Source organism: Euprymna scolopes, chromosome 12 (assembly GCF_053919585.1).
Source record: "Euprymna scolopes isolate OS-2025 chromosome 12, ASM5391958v1, whole genome shotgun sequence".
NCBI lineage: Eukaryota > Metazoa > Mollusca > Cephalopoda > Sepiida > Sepiolidae > Euprymna > Euprymna scolopes.
Window position 1 is genome coordinate 151,527,534 of NC_136493.1, and position 19,464 is coordinate 151,546,997.

The 19,464-nt window shown below is 32.2% G+C and overlaps 1 protein-coding gene across 45 annotated transcripts in view; it reads right to left on the bottom strand.

Annotated features, from left to right (window-relative positions):
• Window positions 1-19,464, bottom strand: part of LOC145291553 (phosphatidylinositol-binding clathrin assembly protein LAP-like) — a 343,700-nt gene that overhangs the window by 125,202 nt on the left and 199,034 nt on the right. For all 45 annotated transcript variants that reach the window (XM_080137599.1, XM_080137598.1, XM_080137615.1 and 42 more), the window contains 3 exons: window positions 10,782-10,838; window positions 4,943-5,054; window positions 2,435-2,541 (listed from right to left, as the gene is read on the bottom strand). In XM_080137599.1, coding sequence (XP_079993725.1) covers window positions 2,435-2,541; window positions 4,943-5,054; window positions 10,782-10,838 — 276 coding nt within the window. The remainder of the gene's footprint in view (window positions 1-2,434; window positions 2,542-4,942; window positions 5,055-10,781; window positions 10,839-19,464) is intronic.

The window sequence follows — 19,464 nt, forward strand, 5'->3', positions numbered from 1 at the left end:
GTCCCCATTCCACTACAGATTAGTGTTTCTGCCATTTCTTTAGATATGTGTTCATTTGTTTTCCTGCCATGTCTGTTATAGAGCGTGGTGTCGTCAGCATATCTACCCATCTCACAGACAATTTTGTCAGGGAGGTAATTTATGAATATTAGGAATAATAGAGGTCCAAGGATAGACCCTTGATGCACTCCCGCATTTATATCATACTGTTTCGATGTACGACCGTCAAGGACAACCTGGATTTTTTTCTTATCTAAGAAGGATTTAATTATGTTATGTATTCTTCCAGTGATACCGTATGATCTGATTTTCCTGAGGCCTTCATGCCATACCCTGTCAAAAGCCTTAGATATATCTAGAGCTACTGTTCTACTCTCCCCCGCTTTGTCCAGTGAATGGTATATATGTCCTGAGATTACAGTTAGGATGTCTGCTGTGGAACAGGCTTGTCTAAATCCATATTGTTGGTCAGTCAGAAGTTTAGATTCTGTAAGGTGATGGACAAGAGCTTGGTTAATTATGGTCTCAAATATTTTGGCAAAAAGTGGGAGGAGGCTAATGGGATGATAGTTTACCGGGTCAGTTCTTTCACCAGAATTCTTGAAAACTGGTACTACAGAAGCAGTTTTCCAGCAGGCAGGAAAGCAAAATTCATTAAGACATTTGTTGTAAAATCTGGAGAGAATTGGAGTTACTTCGGCGGAACACTTTTTTAATAGCACAGCCGGGATGAGATCAGGTCCACATGCTTTTGCAATGTCAAGATTTCTTATGATAGCATGCACCTGAGAAGGGGTGATTTTCAGATCGTCTAGTGTGGCATCTGTCCGCAAAGGAAAGTCAGGGAGGGGGTGGTTAGCAGGGTCCAGTGTGGAGTTGGAGGCAAACTGACTGGCAAGCATGTTAGCCTTCTCAGTTGCTGAGCAAACAACTTCATGATTGTTGGATAGTGTGGGAATTGTTGATTGCCCATTATTTATTACACTGTTGTAGATTTTCCAGAAGTCACGGGTTCCTAATTTCTGTGCTTTGATGAGTTTTTTGGTGGTTTCAGTAAATTCTCTCTTAGCTGTCGCCATTTCTTTCTTACAGTTATTTAATGAGTAGATAGGCACTATCACCCGGCTTCCATACTCCTTCTTTGCCTATTAGCTAGGCATAGAGGTCGAATCACAGGTATTCTACAGAATTCTCAGTGGTCGATCTTGTTTACTGACTAGGGCAATGAACGCCGTTTTCCCATCTCCTGACACATCCTATTCCTGTAAACTGGGCACTCAGAGTGCTTGAATGCCATAATGCCAGTACAAGTAGATTGAGTTGACCATCGTCTGATGGGTTGAGGGTACCAGATTGACAGTTCCTGGCTGCTGTTCCCGACTGGTAGTACAGGAACCCTAACTCTTTGGTAGCGCTTAGAGCAGCTGCTCCATCAACAGTTGAATAATATCGGGGATGTTTGTCGTGCCATGTTGTGCATGGAAAGGGCCCCTGCACTCATCCCCGGTCGGCTTTCCTGAGACCACAATCCTAGTAGATGGAAGGTCAGCTGATGGTCTACTTGTATTGCATGTCTGGTATTCTGCATAACCACTTGTTCAGTACCCCTTACCTAAACTGAAACTCTTTAAAAAAAAAAAAAAAGACAGTACAATCTAAACATTACGTTTAAATCAGGACAAAACTCAAACAAAACCAAATTGTCTCCTCCCTTGAGGCTTGCATTTATGAACATCCGTGGGCTTAGAACTAATTTAAATGATGTTGAAGCATTTCTCCTAACAAACACCCCGCATATCTTAGCACTAAGTGAGTCTAACCTACACTTCTCTATCCCTTCTAACTACTTTAACATGCCTGGATATCTCCCACTCTGCCGTAAGGACTTTGACAGACATATGCACGGGCTTGAAGTCTATATTCAAAACACCCTCCCCTTGACTAGAGGGTTATGCTAAAATGAAGTTATTTTAATAAGCAACAGAGATTTCTTTAATAATCACTTCTTTAATTCCAATGCTTCCGAAGAACACATCTGTTGGGAGGTGACAGTTGTTAAGGGGATTATGAAGTAGAATAGGTCTGCCAAATTTGAATGCTGTTGGTTTCATAGCACCACTTTCACAAGGATGTTGGCAACCTTCATTTAAGTATACACTACTAAAAACAACCAAACCAGTCAAAAAAAAATCAACTAATGAAGTCAAAATTAAAAGACATTGAGTATGCATGTTGGGGAAAAGAGAGAGGAAGTCATTCTTTGATGAAATAAAAGTTATCCAAGTCCACTACCAATGACATGACTCATTTGAAGTCTCGGCTTTCATGGCAAAATTATTTTGACATTAATCCCCACCCCCAGAACACTACAAAAAAAGGGGTTGATTTGCTGTAAAAGCTAAATTGGCAAAAAGCTAGAAACGATTTTACTCACTTCAGCGACTTTAAGGAATTCTGATACTTTATCCATCCGCACCAGGAACTTTTTATAAATATCCAGTGCTTCTTTGCACTGCTTCTTGTTCATATCAAAGTACTTTTCTAGAAAATAAAAAAAATCATACTTCATGAGTTTTTTTGTCTTTTCTTTTTTAATAGTGTAAGATTTTAAAATTGATGCAGAAACATCATAAATGCTGAAGTGAAAATATTTAGTCAAAAATTTTAATTAAAACCAAAAAAAGAAATGAAAAGAAAACATTTTCGTATATTTTAACTTATAACATTTCAAAAAGACATGTTAGAATGATTTGAAAAAGAAAATATAAATGTTCAAGTTAGAGAGTTCTGTTGTAGAAAAATAGCATGTTCGTTCATTAGTTGATAACTTAAACACACATTCCTTTTTCACAAAGTCTGCTTGATGCAAATATCTTACAGAAAACTGAGGAATGTGAGTTTGTGAGAAACTAACATTTGGGTTTTCTTCACTGGAATTATTGAACATCACTCGAGCATTTTCATTTTCAAAACCTGACATTTCTTTGGAAAGATGTTACTTTTTTCAGGAATAAAATCTTAAATCATTTTGTTAAATATTTTCATTTAACTTTTAAACAATTTAACATAAAAAAAGTTTATTTCAGAAAAAAAAAAAATATTAGACAAGAAAGACATGTAAGTACATTGAAGAAAGAAAAACTGAAATATAACAATACATTTGAAATGCATTGTTATTGTTGCATGCGCATATTGATAGGCATCATGGTGTACAAGTTCAGCTTTGGTTGTAATCCTGAAATACTCTGCGCCTTCGATAGACTACTTCAGTCTGTAGAAACTAATGACCGACATGAATTTGGTTTCCTTTCCACCAGAAAAAGTAATGTTTGCTCGAGTTGATTACTACATAAAGAGATACATTTTAATGTCCAAAATGTAAGCTAGTTGAAAGGGAATTCTTTCTCTTTCTTTCGTTTGTGCAGGCAAGAATCAAGTGCCACTTGAGAATTGAACTGGGATAATTTAAAAAAAAAAAAAAATCTCTAAGTCTCTTGACCCTACCTTGGAAAAGGCAGCTGTGTGACATTTGTTAATGACGGTGTGTAGTAAAGGAATAGTTATTGGTCTGACAAAGTTTTGGTCGATGTAACCTCCAACCTTCTTCACGGACCCATGGCATTCAATTCTAAGTGACAGTCTTCTCGAAGTTGAAAGTTTAATTCTTTTGCAATAAAAACTAGAAATGTTCAAATAATCAACATTTCTTTCTTAGGATTAATGAAACCAGAACAATCTATCCACATGGATTAAATAACGAGTCCAGTTTAAAATTTCATATAAGTTCCCAAGTTTGAAAAGATGTACCCAAAGAAGATTTGAGGTTATATTGGCAAGAATGTTTTAACAACTAAGATGAGAGAATAGTAGTCAAAATCATCCTCATCTAAAAAATTCTGAAACAATTTTTATTCTTTCCTCTATTGACTAGCTGAATACCTGATCCGTAATAGATTTGAACAATTTTAGATGTTGTAGTAGCAGCATTCACCTTGGTTAGGTTGAGTAGTCTTCTCTAGTCTGAACTACATCCAAAATAATAGCAGTCTACACACATCAGACCTGAGCAAGATCGCATGGGATAGATAGCCAATCATGATTCAACCATCAAGCGCCAACTGAGCTTAGAGATCAATCAAATCTTCCTTGATGGTTGTTGAACAGATCCTCAGCTGTGCAGCAATATGCCTGTGCCACTCAGACAGAGTGGTAAGGAAGATTACATTAATTTTTCCTCTGGGAAAAAAATGCATGCATAAGCCACCGAAGGTAACACTGCAACAGGGCAGACAACAGAAACTTTAGATTGGAGATGTTGGCAGAGAACAGCAGTTGAGATATGTCAGCCTGCCAGCAACTCAAAATATGGTTGGAGCAGGGAAAAAGCAAACAGATTATCAATCAAACAGACATTCCTCATCCACCTTTCATTGTACAATGCATGTTTATAAATGGTTACATTGGAGGAGCCATTACCATAACATAACCTTTTGGAAACTTTTAACCACCCCAATATGGAACGAAGAGGGAGGAGGTGCAGGTTTCTTCACATGTACTCCTTTTTCAGAGACATGGCGCAGTGCCCATTTAATTAGGCTGTATCTCTTAGTTATGCTTATGTGTACTTTGGGCTGCAGACCGATTAAGTTTGAAATAAAATTTCATTAGTCTATCATGCTCAAGTTTGAAATAACATTTTTATTGCTAAATGAGCTTTTGTATTTGTGTTGTGCATCTAAAACAAGCAATAATATTATTGATAATTATTAATCCAGAATTATTTCCCTTTATCGGAACTCTTAAAAGAACTGATAACTAAAAGATGTCTGCATTGTATGCTACACTAGTAATAAAAATAATAGCAATACAATACATATAATACAAACGCTATTTTAATAAAAAAATAAAATGTGGTAATTAAACCTCAAGTGTTTGTACTTACCTAACAAATTAATTATACCATCATTGTAACAAGCAAATAATCGGATCAAATCTTTAAACAAAAGTAGAAAACAAGCATTGATAACGCCATTGGTCAGTTCATTAGGAGTGCACTGAAAAAAAAAAAAGAAAAAAAAAAACGTTTCATAAGGAAGTTTTAAATAGTTATTGTAGTTTGGTATGGATTAATTTGCATATCAATGAATTAGCTGTTCTAAAAATTTGTCATAAAAAGATTGAAGGTAAAAGGACAGGAGTTGAGTGATTGGCAGCAAACAAGATGAGTGTAAAATGTGAGCATGCTGTCATTTATTTTTTTATTATTCATTTATTACAAACTATTTTGGCAGAAATGTAAAGTTGACATGACGAAGGTGAGAAACAGATTTTGAAAAATTGTTGTCAAATGGAGAGATTACAATAGGATTACAATAGGATTCAGGTCTAACTTCAAAAAATTTTTTAAATTTTTTTTAAATTATATATAAAAAATAAATTTTTTTTTTAGATTTTACATTGTTGTGTTTAGCTGTGTAGCATGGTCAGACGCAGTTGTGCCTGGCAGTGTAGTCAGGGCCAGTTGTGCCTAGAAGCCCTGAGGATGTAAGTGCTGATCTGGGTACAAGTTTATGCAAGATGATTTTTAAGGATCATGGAGTGTATAGTTTGATAGCCATTTATTTGCATATGAATAAATTATTTAAAAGGAGGTTATAATAAGACCAAAGACAAGAGGGTAGGGGTTGACAGCAAAGAGAACAAAATGAATGTAAAATATTGTGAGTATGCTGTCAATTACTTTTCTTTTTCTAATTAGATTACAGTTATGCAACATCGAAATAAAATATGAAAGTTTTATGTCTTCAGAAAAAACGATACTATTGGGCAAAACCAGTGGGAAAAGCATAGGTAAAAAGTAAACTGAACTAAATAAAGTATTAATAGGAAAGATTCGAAGAAATGATTTATTTAAAAATCAATGGCAGCAATTCCCATAAACGTCACAATATAACTTAAGATTATAAACTAGACAATCAGTCCCAAAATGGATAAAATTTACACTGTAAACCAAACAGTTTTGTATGACTTTGATATTAAACTGACTTTGATATTAATATTGATATTAGTATTAATATTAATATTGATATTCGTATTAAAATTAATATTAATATTAGTATTAAAATGAAAATATAATGAAACTAAACCTTATGTCTAGAATCATTATTCTAATTTTGATCAAAATTCATCATGATTTGAATTTGAAAAAAATGTCTAAATCTTAAGGGATATTAAGAACAAACTGAAATTCATGGAATTTTGCTTGGTTAGTGTTTACTAATTATGGATGAAATTCAATACAAATGTGAAATACGTGAATATTCAAAGAGGAGGAGGAGGGCGTACCCATGTTATGTTTCATAAAAACTGAAATTTATGGAATTTTTATTAATTGACTAGCAATCGGTGCCCGGCGTTGCCCAGGTGTTTTGAGGTTAATGCTGAGAAAAAAAAAAACGGTCAATTTTTTAAAACTTTGACCCCTATTATGACCTCTTAACATTTATTGTTTAGGGATCAAGTAAAGTTAATAAGTTAGATCCATGTCAAAGGAATCTATATCTAAAATATCACGTGGTTACTGTTTAGACCCAAAATTGTAGGAGGAGTTTGGTAGAGTTCTCAAAGGTCAAATCGTTGAATATATTAAATATTATTTTTTAAAGCAGTTTGGCCTTCAAAATTTCTGTTTGGCTTTTTTCTTCACCGATGAAATCTGGAGACGCAACGGGAATTTTCGGCAAAAAAATGTTACTATGCACATCTATGTAATGAAATACAATTTGTGGCAAAATTTCAGGAAAAACTACTGGATGGTTATCGCGCAATAGTCCGGACAATTCGCTAAATTATCTCGTCAAAACCTTAAATCTCGAATTTTTGTGCATTTTTTTTTTGGGGGGGGGGGGGGGCTAATTTGGAATGATAGTGTCCATTTAATAGTATTATCTTGAAAAAATAAAAAAATAAGGAAAATTACCAAAAAAAAACAAATAAGAACAACAAAAGTGTGCCGTATTTTTAAACGTTTTATTGCGTTGTTTTTATTTGCTTTTTTTATTTCATCGGTGAAGAAAATGGCCAAACAGAAATTTTGAAGGCCAAACTGCTCTAAAAAATGGCCAAATTCGCGAAATTTGGCCTCGCTATAAAAAAAAGGAAATCCCCCTACTTGAACTTTCTGTTTAATTTCGCTTGTAGCGTTGATTTTTTTCTTTTTTCGCTATAAAAAAATAACTACTTGATGAAATTACGTGATTTTTTCTGTAGGAAAACTTTATCCCATGACGAGTACGTGCAATATATTTTTTTTTTAAATATTTCCATTTTTTAATGTCAATGGAAAACTGCACAAGTACCCAAACCCGAAATGTAAAGACCACGAGTGGACGCGCGTTTTTTTTTTTTTTTTAGTTTAGTTTCATAATGGCGGCCGTGATGTCGGAGGTTCGATTGTTAGATTGTAAGTTAGTTTCGTATTTTTGTAATTTGTAAATCGCAAGTTAGGAAAAAATTAAACCCTTCCAAGATGGACAATAAATAAAGCCATAATATTTTATGGTAAAGTTAAGAGCCTACGAACCATAGTTTTTTAGGAGATGTGATTATTGGATTAACCAATCAGAAATTGTCTGTGGCACACACATCTGTTTTTATAGATATATAGATATCCGATATATCATTCATTCAAATTTCACAAAAGACCTTCCACCCTTTTCTTACAAAAGTTTAATGAACTAAATATGGACCGCAATTATATCCCTCATGACTAGCAGTTGTATTCCAAAATTCATAATGATCAATTAATTAGTTTAAAAAATACAGAGAAGAGTTTTCATTTCTTTAATAAAAGATGCTTTGCCTCCGAAATAAAAGCCCCAAAATCATAAACCTCAAAAAGTTTAATTAAATGGCTGGCCAAGAGCAGACTATAAGTATTCATTTAAATAACAGCGACAAGAGAGACACTTGAAAAACCAATTCATGATGTGAATGTTTGGCTTTATCAGGTGTTGAGATTACCCCATGTCCGTTAATAATGGTTGGAATCGATGGCTTACATCTGTTCAGGACTGCTGTTTTCTATAACCCTTTTGCAGCAGTTATAAAGATGGCTTTGGTTTCAATCCATATAATTTGTTGCAAGCAATTAAAATGGGTTTTTTTATATGCAATAATGGCAATGCATTCAAAGGTGTATAATGGGTATTTGATCTCTGTTGGACTTGTTTAGGATGAAATTCAATGCCAGCAATTACTCAATTAGAAGTGACATAATACACATTCTTTGCTGAAAATGGAATGCACAAGAATTTCAGGTGAAAGATCTGAAGCTGTCCCAATGAGCTATTCAGTTTCAATACATTTTATGATGGAAAGAAGCATCAAAGGTATTTCTGAACTTAATTGAAACAACTCAGTGATCAAAGAATCCTAGAGGAAATAGAAGAGTAGATGTGCATTATTCAAGGCAAGTTACCATAAAAAGTTCAAGAATGCTTGCAAAATATCTATCAGAATCAGGTATGTGGATTTGTCAATAATCTGAATTAGCTCATATCCAAGGGAAAAAATTGTGACAGAATCTTCCCCATCATCGCTCTTGTTTGTCAGAATGAACTAGCCACTCTACATCACCAAGGACATGAATTTTCAGCAACCGGTCCTTACAACATTAAGATCATTGTGTTTAAAAACATGCAACTGGAATTAGCTCCTATCCTTACATAGCTGCTTAATCATTGTTTAAAAGAGAAATGCTTTCTATCTCCTTGGAAAGATTTGTTGGTGGGTTCAAGATTTTAAAAATTGGGGACCAGTCTTCTGTACCTCAGTACAGATTAATCAGCCTCTTTAATATCATGAGCAAGTTGTTTGAAGCTCTGATAAACCAAGAAATTGTCAATCGTCTCAGCAAAAGTAATTAACTTAGCAATAAGTGTTATGGCTCTTATCCTGCAAATCTAACAACTGATGTGCTTTGTCTCTAGAGTAATATCTCTTAACATATCAACGGCCTTTGATAGGATTTGACATAAAGGAAACTTGCAAGCTATAGAATATCTGGCAATGTCTTTGCACCCATCAAATACTTCTCTCTGATAAATCTATAATAAATATTAATGGAGAAAAGTCTGAAACACACAATATTAACAGCAGCCTGCTTCAAGAATCTATTCTGAGCTCAACCTCTTCATCTTCCATGATCTTCTAAATCATATTCCAAAATCATTCATTAATATCTATGCAGCACTTGAACAGCATTGTTGATGGACATCTTGCTTATTCCCTTACTTCTAACTTGTAGCAGGTTGTGTAATGAGAAAAAAATGGTTACTTTTCAACATCTCTAGAATCAAGCTACTTCCATCATCAATACTTGGATTCTCATTTTCCCCAGTTGAAAGGAATGATTTTCTCCTTCAAATCTGTAGCTAAAATCTCAGGAAAAATCATCGGATTTCTGAAGCAATCCTCTACCTGTATAAGAGTTAAATCCATCCTAAAATTAGGTACTGTTGCCACATCTGTAGAGGTGCCACTCCGGGCACTCTTTCCAGCCTTTAAGGATACAAAATAAATTTCACAATTTAATGATGATTAGCTTTCCCTTCCCTACAACCACTTTTTCACCAAAGTAAAATTGCTAGTGTTTCTTTGCTCGATGTATTCTTTCATCCTGTAAAATAATCACAAGAACTCATCTTCTCTGAAGAGAATTTTTTCCCAAAAATTTTTCCATCTGTTGAACTATGAAACTACTTCCCCGCCAACGATACCATGGTTTTCTTCAAGTTCAATGTTAACAAATACTTATAGAGTGGTTCTCTTAAATAATCAAACTCTACTCCCTCTCATCCATTGTTTTCTTGTTCATTAAAACTAAATTTTCTTGACTTTTTTTGTAGGTCATGCTAAAGGAGACAATGTACGCAACAAAAATCGTAGATCTAAGCTGCTTCAATTAATAAGCAAATGTAATAAAAAATGAAAAATTAAAACAATTCATTACATCAAATTTTCATGAACGTTTTGTAAAATGCATCCATGTCTGCAAATCGGATTGAAAATATAATTTCAATAAAAACTTCTTTACTCATGTATTTATATGTGGAAAGAATTTGAATGCCTACTTAACATTGTCCTCGAATGTCTATACAAAGGTTTGTCAAGAAAACCTGGCATGAAGATATTTCTTCTTACAACTGAACTTTAACCAAACATTCAAATGAGATCCCTATGATATGGCTATCTCATACTGATTCATACAAGGAATGGTTATCTTTCTTCAAGTGATGTTGTCTATATTTACAGAATGAAGCTGAATACTCCACCAGACAAGATAAATCCTTATCCTGGAATCCAAAAGACTAAGAGACCACTAAAAAGGTAAACTATAACACAGTTAACTGATTAATTGGGGAGAGGAAAATTAATGTTCTTTATTGCATTATGAAAACATTTGAGACAGAGGAGAATCTTGATTAAACACTTGGATATCTATGTACCTCATATAGAAATCTAGTGTTGGCTTTAGGTAGAGCCCCCTTTATTTGTGAAAACTTTGAAATAAAATGAAACAAAAAAGTGTATATAAGAAAATTGTCAAACAAATTATCTGCTTATGACAATTTATGTTTAAACATAACTTTTAAATTTAATTTTAAACAATTTTATTCAGTTAATTCTGGACTTTACCAATTTTTACTTTCTAGAAGAATCTTAAAAAAAAAAAAAGAGAGAACAAGTGATAAAAATGGATTAAAAATGAAAATACATACATCAAATTCAAGAAGGGCATCCATTTGTTTTTGCAACACAGGAAGAGTTTTGAGAAGCTGAAAGGAGAATTGATTTTTAATTAGCATTTAGCAATAAGTTGTCCTTAAAATTAATATAAAATACAGAATAAAACACATCTTTATGATAAAACAAACAAAATAAAATAACTTTTCAGTCTAAAATGTTGATTAACATATGTTCAACTCTGACTAATCATTAATAAAATTATGAGACAACTCTGTGCGTTTATTCCTGCATATGAAATTTTTAAAAAGACTCACTTAAAATTAAATATCAAATCAAACTGATCTGCCATTTTGAGTAGTTCTTTCCAGCCAATCAAGCAATATACTTACTTATAATAATGGCAATTCATTTTACGTTAAATTTATATGTAAAATTGATCCTCCCAAAATCCAACTCCTGTTTATTCCTTGTGGCACCTTAACTTTGATCATTACTAGGGCTATGACAAGAGAATATTCTTTTCATTGTTTGGACTCTCGAGTATATATCCAACACAGTTAATCAATTGAGAACCACATCACTATCTAAAAACATACAAGATATTAACTGATACATACTCGAGAGTCAAAAAAATGAAAAAAAATATTCTCTTGTTATAGCTCTAATCATTACGCATTAATTTGAATAATTTTTTTCTTGAATGTAAACTGTAAAAATGGTCTTTCTCGTTTTGACATGGAAAAGATCATCATCATCATAGCGTTGAGTTCCATTGTCAGGCATCCCTCAGGTTCACGTCAGAGCATACCTCGCTAAGGGGACAATTTGTAAGGATGTGTGCAATAGCCTGCATCTTGCTGCTGCAGGGACACCAGACGTTCTCCACATAGCCCCACTTGTGCAGGTTTTCTTTTCGTGTCAGAAGAGCCTCATTGTTGTTGTTTTTGACAGACTCATTCCACCAGTGAAGGCGGTGTTGTTCATCCATTGCCTATGACACTGGCAAAGCTTTTGCAGAAGGGCTGCGACACCTCTTGATGTCCAAATAGGGGATGATGATTATTGTTGCTCTATCTGTCACACTCTGCCTTCACTATCACCTTCCAACAAATCTGTGATGGAGCGATTCCAGACATTCTGTAGACAGATGACATTTTGGTGGATTTCAGATTTTAAATAATCGTTCTGTAGGCCTTGTTAAGCTAGACATCAACCTTTGCCGCACAAATGGAGCAAACCTATGCCGTTGCGCAGTATTCTGCAGTTGAGTAGCACAAATGCAAAACTGATGGGCAGAAAAGATAGCACTGGAGAATTCAACAAGAAACAGTCATTTCATGTTCTGGCATTTGATTGGTTGTCTCTTATTACACATGGTTCTATATAGAATCACCCAAATTTATGGTGTTATACCTTTACTATAACCAAAAATATTACAAATTTATTACTAATCAAATATTTGACTAAAAGAAAAAACAGATAACCAAAATGGATTTTTTTCAAATCACTTAAAAATCAATTGTAAACCAAACAAAATTCTTTAACATTAAATTTTGAACGTTACAAAAACAATTCATTATTAACTTTTACTGCTGATTTAAAGTTCCAATTATTTTATTCATTTGCTTTGTTATAATTGGTTTAAAATCTTTTTTTTTTTTAAATTAAATTTACTTAAAATTTTTATTTACAATTTTTAAAAAAGTTTTTTTCTGACACTATGAACAGGATGTTTTCCCTTAGACACATCCATTTTAAACTGCTTAAAATTTGAATTTTTATTTTATTTAGTATAAATCCCTGCCTATTTAAACACCAGAAGGAAAACCATGAACATTATGTATCCAAGAACTTTGCTGTAATTCTATATATATTTTAAAGAGTTCAGGATGGACTGGGAGATCAGATTACAATCCTCCATTAAATCATTGCATAGACTCACAGTATTTGATGTTCCTTTGCTAAATACTCAGCATTATAAAATAAGTTCAAGAGTAAGTGTAATTATTCTGGGGAAGAAGTGGCACCCTTTCTACCTCTAAGTTTAATAGCCAATTAAAAAGTAGCCTTTAGGTTGCCCTTGATTATAGCAAATCACTTTACTGAACCTCCAAGAAAGGGTTCGGTCTGCTTAACAATCTAAACTAACACAATGTTTACGCCTCCAAAAATTCAATTTCAAGTCTACATCCTGAAAGGTGGTAACAGGATTAAGTGAAAGTGCTGTGTATCTTAAAATACAATTTAACAATTACCTTCTTCATATTTTGAATTATTTAAGCTCTACACCTGGATAACATTGTGTAAATAGAACTAATTATATAAAAAAACATTTTGTTAATGTAAGAAAAACATTATTTTGTTGATTGAAGGATAATTAGAAAATATTTTTTAATGCTGTTGATTTTTTTTTTTTTTAATATAGGTTTTATAGTAAAGAAAACAGTTTAGCTAATTCAATTGAAACTCAGTCTTAAGAACAATTGTGGTTAAACAGTTTAAAAGCAGCAGTGTGTGTGTGTGTGTGTTGCAGCATCACAGTTAAATGGTTGATTTAAGAGTTAAACTGCAGATTTGGAAATGGCATCTCCAGCCAATGTTTCCATTGATGTAATAAGTTTGTGAAATTTTTTAAAACTTATGTTATTTTTACCTTCTTTTAGTTTTCAATAAGAAACAAATATCATGCCATTTTTAGTCATCCCTTTACAGCTAATCAAATGATATATAATGGGATTTTTTTGCATTAAATTTATCTGCAAAACTGATCCTCCAATCTAAATTCTGAAATAATAACTGTTTGAATTAAATAATATAAATGTCAAGTTTTCAGAGCGTTCATCTTTAAAAATTAATTTTTTTAATATTTAGTGGGAAGGAGATTTAGTTGATGATTATAATGTACAAATTTTAGAAATATTTAATCAAAATTATTAACTTCTAATATTGGCAATAAAATTCATGAAAAGTTGAGAAACTTAGGATAATTTTGCATCTTTCAATATGTTTTAATAGAAATACAGGTGCTTGTGCAATTTAGTGATCTTTTTAATCAACGCATTTCAGGTGAAAACATTATATACTTACATCTCATATTGAAATGAGAATTACCAAAAATGATCCAGTAGAGGATGTGCTAAATGTATTTTTACCAAAAAATCATCCACAATTATATTGTGACATTTTGTGTTTAAAAATGGTGGCTCTTTAAAATTCTTCCACACCAAAACATACAATAAAACTCAATAATTCGATAAATTCTATTTTTACTTATAATTATTTCTCTACTGGATGATTTTTCATAATTTTTGGAATGTATACTTATTTCTAGATGATATGTAAATACGTAATAGTGTTTTCATTGGAAACACAAACATTGAAACGCATTTTCAGTAGATTCCTATGGAAGCCAATGTTTTGTCTTTTTTTCTAAATAATAGAAATTAGTTGTCACTATCAAATATCTAAAAGGGGGGGGGGGAGTCTATTGTTTGTTATAAGTGGCTTATTATAGAAAGGTTATCCTTTCAGAATATTACCAAATATGGAGTAGTTATGATTGTACATGTGATATCAATTATTGAAATGCATTCTAGCAATAGAGGATAGGCTGTATTAATAATATGAACCTGAGGAACATTAAGAGTCAAGTGGTAATAATACCCCTTAAGTTCTTATTTACTTGTCTCCCCACAGGGGTAGAATTCAACACAAGGTCAGTTTTTAATGAGGGAAAATCCAGCTCCTAAAAGAGAGGTACTCTATATTAGGACAGAAATAAAAATTGCCTCAATCTCTCCTTCACTGACTGAGGACAGATGAAATTCAGTAAGAGAACAGATACTACACTTTGCACATCGCCAGCAGGACAAATTTGACTACAACATAAAACCAGTTTATAAGTCAAAGAAAAAAAGAAAACAAGAATAATGTTTCATACTTCTAACAAATTATATATAAAAAAAAAAAAGAAACATTTCGTCCGATTAACAATCAACTTTATTTCACTACAGTAAGTAAGGCTTTCAAGGTTATAAAATCATAAGATACTTTCACATACCTGTGTGTATCTTTCTTGCCTGAATATAACTTTAATAAACACATTGAATTATTTTTTTTATTGTTAATTGCATATGAAAATCAAAATTTAAAGAAAAATTAAAACGAATTCTAAAAAAAAAAAAAATTGTAACCATGACTACCGTCTTGTCTAAAACTAAACACTTTATTCTTTAAGCTGTAATGCTGAAAGTGATTTACAAGACACAACTCCTTATGAAACTATTTTTATATTTTCATACTGCTGATTCAATGTTTCAATTTATATTAAAAAAATATTTATTAGATATATATCTTTGTTTTTCCAATCATTGTTACAAATGTATTCTTAATTAAATTTACTTTAAACTATTTTCATTTTACAATCATTATAAACCGGATTTTTGTTAAGACGTATATTTTGAACGCCCTGCAATTTCAATTTTCATATCTGTATTTATCAAAATTCATCTACATTGTAACACAAGATAGAACTATGAACATCCAAGGGCTTTGCCATATTCCTATATGTATTTTAAAAGAATCTAAAATGGAAAATATAAAAATATAAGTGATGGCTAGGGCTGGGACAACAGCATATTCTTTTCATTGTTTTGACTCTAGAGTGTTTATCCATTGATACCTTATATACTTTCATATAGAGTGATGTGGTTCTCGGTTGATTAACTGTGTCGGAAATATACTCTATAGTCAAAACAATGAAAAGAATATGCTGTTGTCATAGCCCTAGTGATGGCATATACAATATCCCCAGAGAACACTTTGCTTAACAACCTAACAAACCATTCAATAAATCCCGAGCCTGACATATATATGGTGCTACTAATACAAAAAATTAATGATTTTTATAAAGTATCAACCTTCAAATGGCAGATGTCAAAATTTGATCTCAATTAGATTATCAGTCTACAAATTCCATTGCAGTGAAACTACTGTTACACATTTTTAAAGCAATCTAAAAATTTAAATTTTGTGTGTTGATGAAGCATCAATTTCTGATGGAATTGGTGTATCACCATAGTAATAACATAGAATTTTGTTTGAATGTTGTTTGAATAGTTAGATCAGGGGCTTATGGACCAATGTTTTAAGCCCACACAATATTTATGCCTCCCAAAATTCAACCTCTGCTCTATGTCCTGGGATGTATAAACAGGATTAACCCTTTATGACCTGGTTGAACGAATTTGTTCAGTCGTAAATAAATGAATATAACGACATAAATAAAGTGGGAATTGATTCAAATCTTGTCCATATTAGTTCAGTATCTGGATAGATGTCAGATATCTCTAGATTGAAATTGTCCATTGCTTACATTCAGTATGCCACCATCTGTCACAGAGGGTGAAGGATTTCGTTTTCAAAAACAAACTTTTTTCAAGCACTATGGATAATAATCAAAGTAAGTTTATGAAATGTAAAAATTCTCAGAGGTAATTTAACTATTGAACTTCATAGTATCATTACCTTTTAAACTAAAATTAACAAATATTTTTTTAATCATTTACATCATTCAGGCCATAAAATTAACAAATATATTTTTTTTAAATCATCTACATCATAATTCAGGTCATAACAGGATTAAGAAGTGTAGCGTATTTTAAATTAAGATGTGACTTTCAATATATTTATTTTTCTCTAAACCATCCACCTAGGCAATACGAAGTATACTAGTTCTGCATAAAACATTCATTAAATTTAAATAGAAATTCTTATATGAAATATTTTTTTTGCAGCTGATGACGATGACTTATTAGTAAGTAAAACGGATATTATTGTCTAGTAAACAATGTATAACATGCAATCTTTTATAAATTTTGTCTGTCAGTCAAAATGTTTTAAACAAATACATTTTGAAATATCAGATTTTACTTTTAGAAATGAAACATTATAATAGTAAGCAATAAACTGCTAACAAATAAAGCAGATGTCATGACTGGTAATCAAAATTTTGAGCTCTTCAGTCTGAACTTCTACCAACTGAGCTATTTGGACATTTTTATAAATAGGGCTTAAAATATTATAAAATAATCATAGCTTTAGCATGATGTCTTGGATTTACATCATGTTTCAAAACATGAATTCAAACTTAATAAAAAATAAATGAATGGGCATTAATAGCATTGCAAATTATTTTAATAATCCCAAACAATGTATTTTGCCATAACTATATATTGGCATTAAAATCAATCTAATATATATCAGAATATGGTTGCTATGGCTGATAATTCTAATGACTTTAAAAAGAAAATCAATAGCCTCTTGTCAAGACATAAAATTTCTCAGCCATTTTCCAATAAATGTCAAATTTTCAAGAATGAAATAAAATTTGAATATTATTTTTTGAAGATCAGACTTAAACTGGACATGTCTATAAATGAACTGTTTTTTCATTGAAAAACATTTTTTAAATTAAATACTGGTGTGTTGACGTGGACAAAAGAGAAATAAACACACAACAAATTCCCTTTCATAATGTTCTTTACTATTTATCAAGCACTTTTATATATTGCGTTTGAAAAACTGAACTTCAGGATTATGTTTTATATGTACATATAGGTTCAGAAACACTTGGCTTCTGACTTAGAGGTTATTGAAACAAATACTAGTCAACATTCTTTATAATAAACATCTAACACATAATGTGTGTGATAGTGCAATATTATTTCTATATTTCTGGGATAAATATTATTCCTGTGACAGGAACACAGGTAAAATAAGCTTAGGTTTGGTCTTGTCAGATATTTTAACAAAGCATGAAAAAGACAAAAAACAGGTTCAGAAACAAGATCTGATTATAATATTCACAAGAGGCTTCTTTGATGTAACATGGAGGATTCCTGTCAACATCCTGTGAATGTTGGTCTTTCTTATTTCAGGAAACAGACCAAATACAGTAAATATGATTATCACAAACACTACGGAGAGGAAAAATAGATCAGAAAGGAAATTAGACGTAATGAAGTGATATTAGAAAAGCAAGAAGCTTGTTTATCATCATGAGTCGCACCTTCCGCTCCCGGTGCAAATTGCGAACCCACATGACTTATTTTTTGCCATTCCTTTCAATCCAGGGCAAATTTGTTGATGGACACCCAACTGTTGATGGTTGGTTGGTTGTTTTACGGCATATCAACCCTTTTCCCCAACTGTTGAGAGATATCCAATCAAAAAAACATTTTCTCTCCACCTTCTCCCTTGCTTTCTTCTGCTTCTTTTGCCTTCTAACATACCCCAAAGCATAACTTTGACAGGCCAGTGGTTGATCGTTTGACATGACATGTGGCAAGCAGGGTCAATGGTCAAAACATTATTATTATTGTTATTGTATTCTTATTAATTGATTTGAGCGATGGATGGTCGCTGGATCAGTTATTATGATTAGAAGAATAAACAATTAAACTGGGGAATAAATGATTGACGTGTAAATCGCAAAAGGAATGTGAAAATAGAAAATAGATGTAAACATTATTTTAGGGTTTAGAATAAACAAATAACTAGTTGTGGACATTAGGTCGGTCTGAGACACATAATTAGGTGATGTAAGAGAACACATGATGTAGTTAGTTTTGGAGAGATTCAGAGATTTGAGGATCGAACACCAGAGTGGACAGACGTCTAGACGGGTGGACAGACAGCTAGGGAGCGAGCTGTAAGAATAGAAAATGTAGACGAACTGCAGATCCTGTGAAAACCATTTGAGACAACTGTAATAAATTTATATTATAAAAATATAAAGAGTTGTTTTATGGTTTCACAAATAAGAACAGATGTCTCAATTGGATGGTGCTGATCATTTCATGGTTCGTCAGGGAGCAGCAGAAATATACAGAAGAACTCTTCAAGAAAAAAGGTATGAAGCATATATTATTCTTCTTACATATGAACTGTAAAAATATCCCGTACGATAAGTCTGATACAACATGATTCAGTTTACACGTCAATATCATGTCCTCCTGGCTAAACAACATACATACGATTTATACGTTTATTATCTGTCTGTTAAAAGAACAATATCTCACATCCACTAGATAACTCATGACACATTTTAATATATCATCTCCTCCAATATAAACCAATATACAACAAATGGTGCTGTGCTTTTAGCTTATTTATATGTAGAATATAATCGGGAAATTATATTATTGGTTTTCCAAACATCTTGTATAAAGTACATCAAGTTTGGTTTTATACCGTAGACTTTTCATTGTTACTTTCTAGTCTTCAGGTTAGGATCAAAGTGTAATTTCTGTTCTACCCAAAGTAAAGTAAGAGAAATCCTCCTCAACTTGAAGTGTTTATTTTAAGGGAGCAGGATATCTCCCACGTTAAAACCAACCATGTATTTCTAACTTTGGGTACTTAGAAATTCAGGACTACTCCGATTGTCTTTTTTCAGTAATTTTGTACATATGATATGAATTTTATACATTTCATATAAATTTCGTACATATATTACAATAGAAAAATGCGAGCATGAAAAGTAATATGGTTAAGCTTAAACATGGAAAAGTAAAGGACTAGTTGTTAAAAGTGGAAAAGAAAAGGACAAGATATTCTAGTAAAAAATATAAATTTATAACTTAAAATATTGCAGTATTAAGACTTGATTATATAATGTTATAAATTAAATTAAAAAAATTAATGCTGCAATAT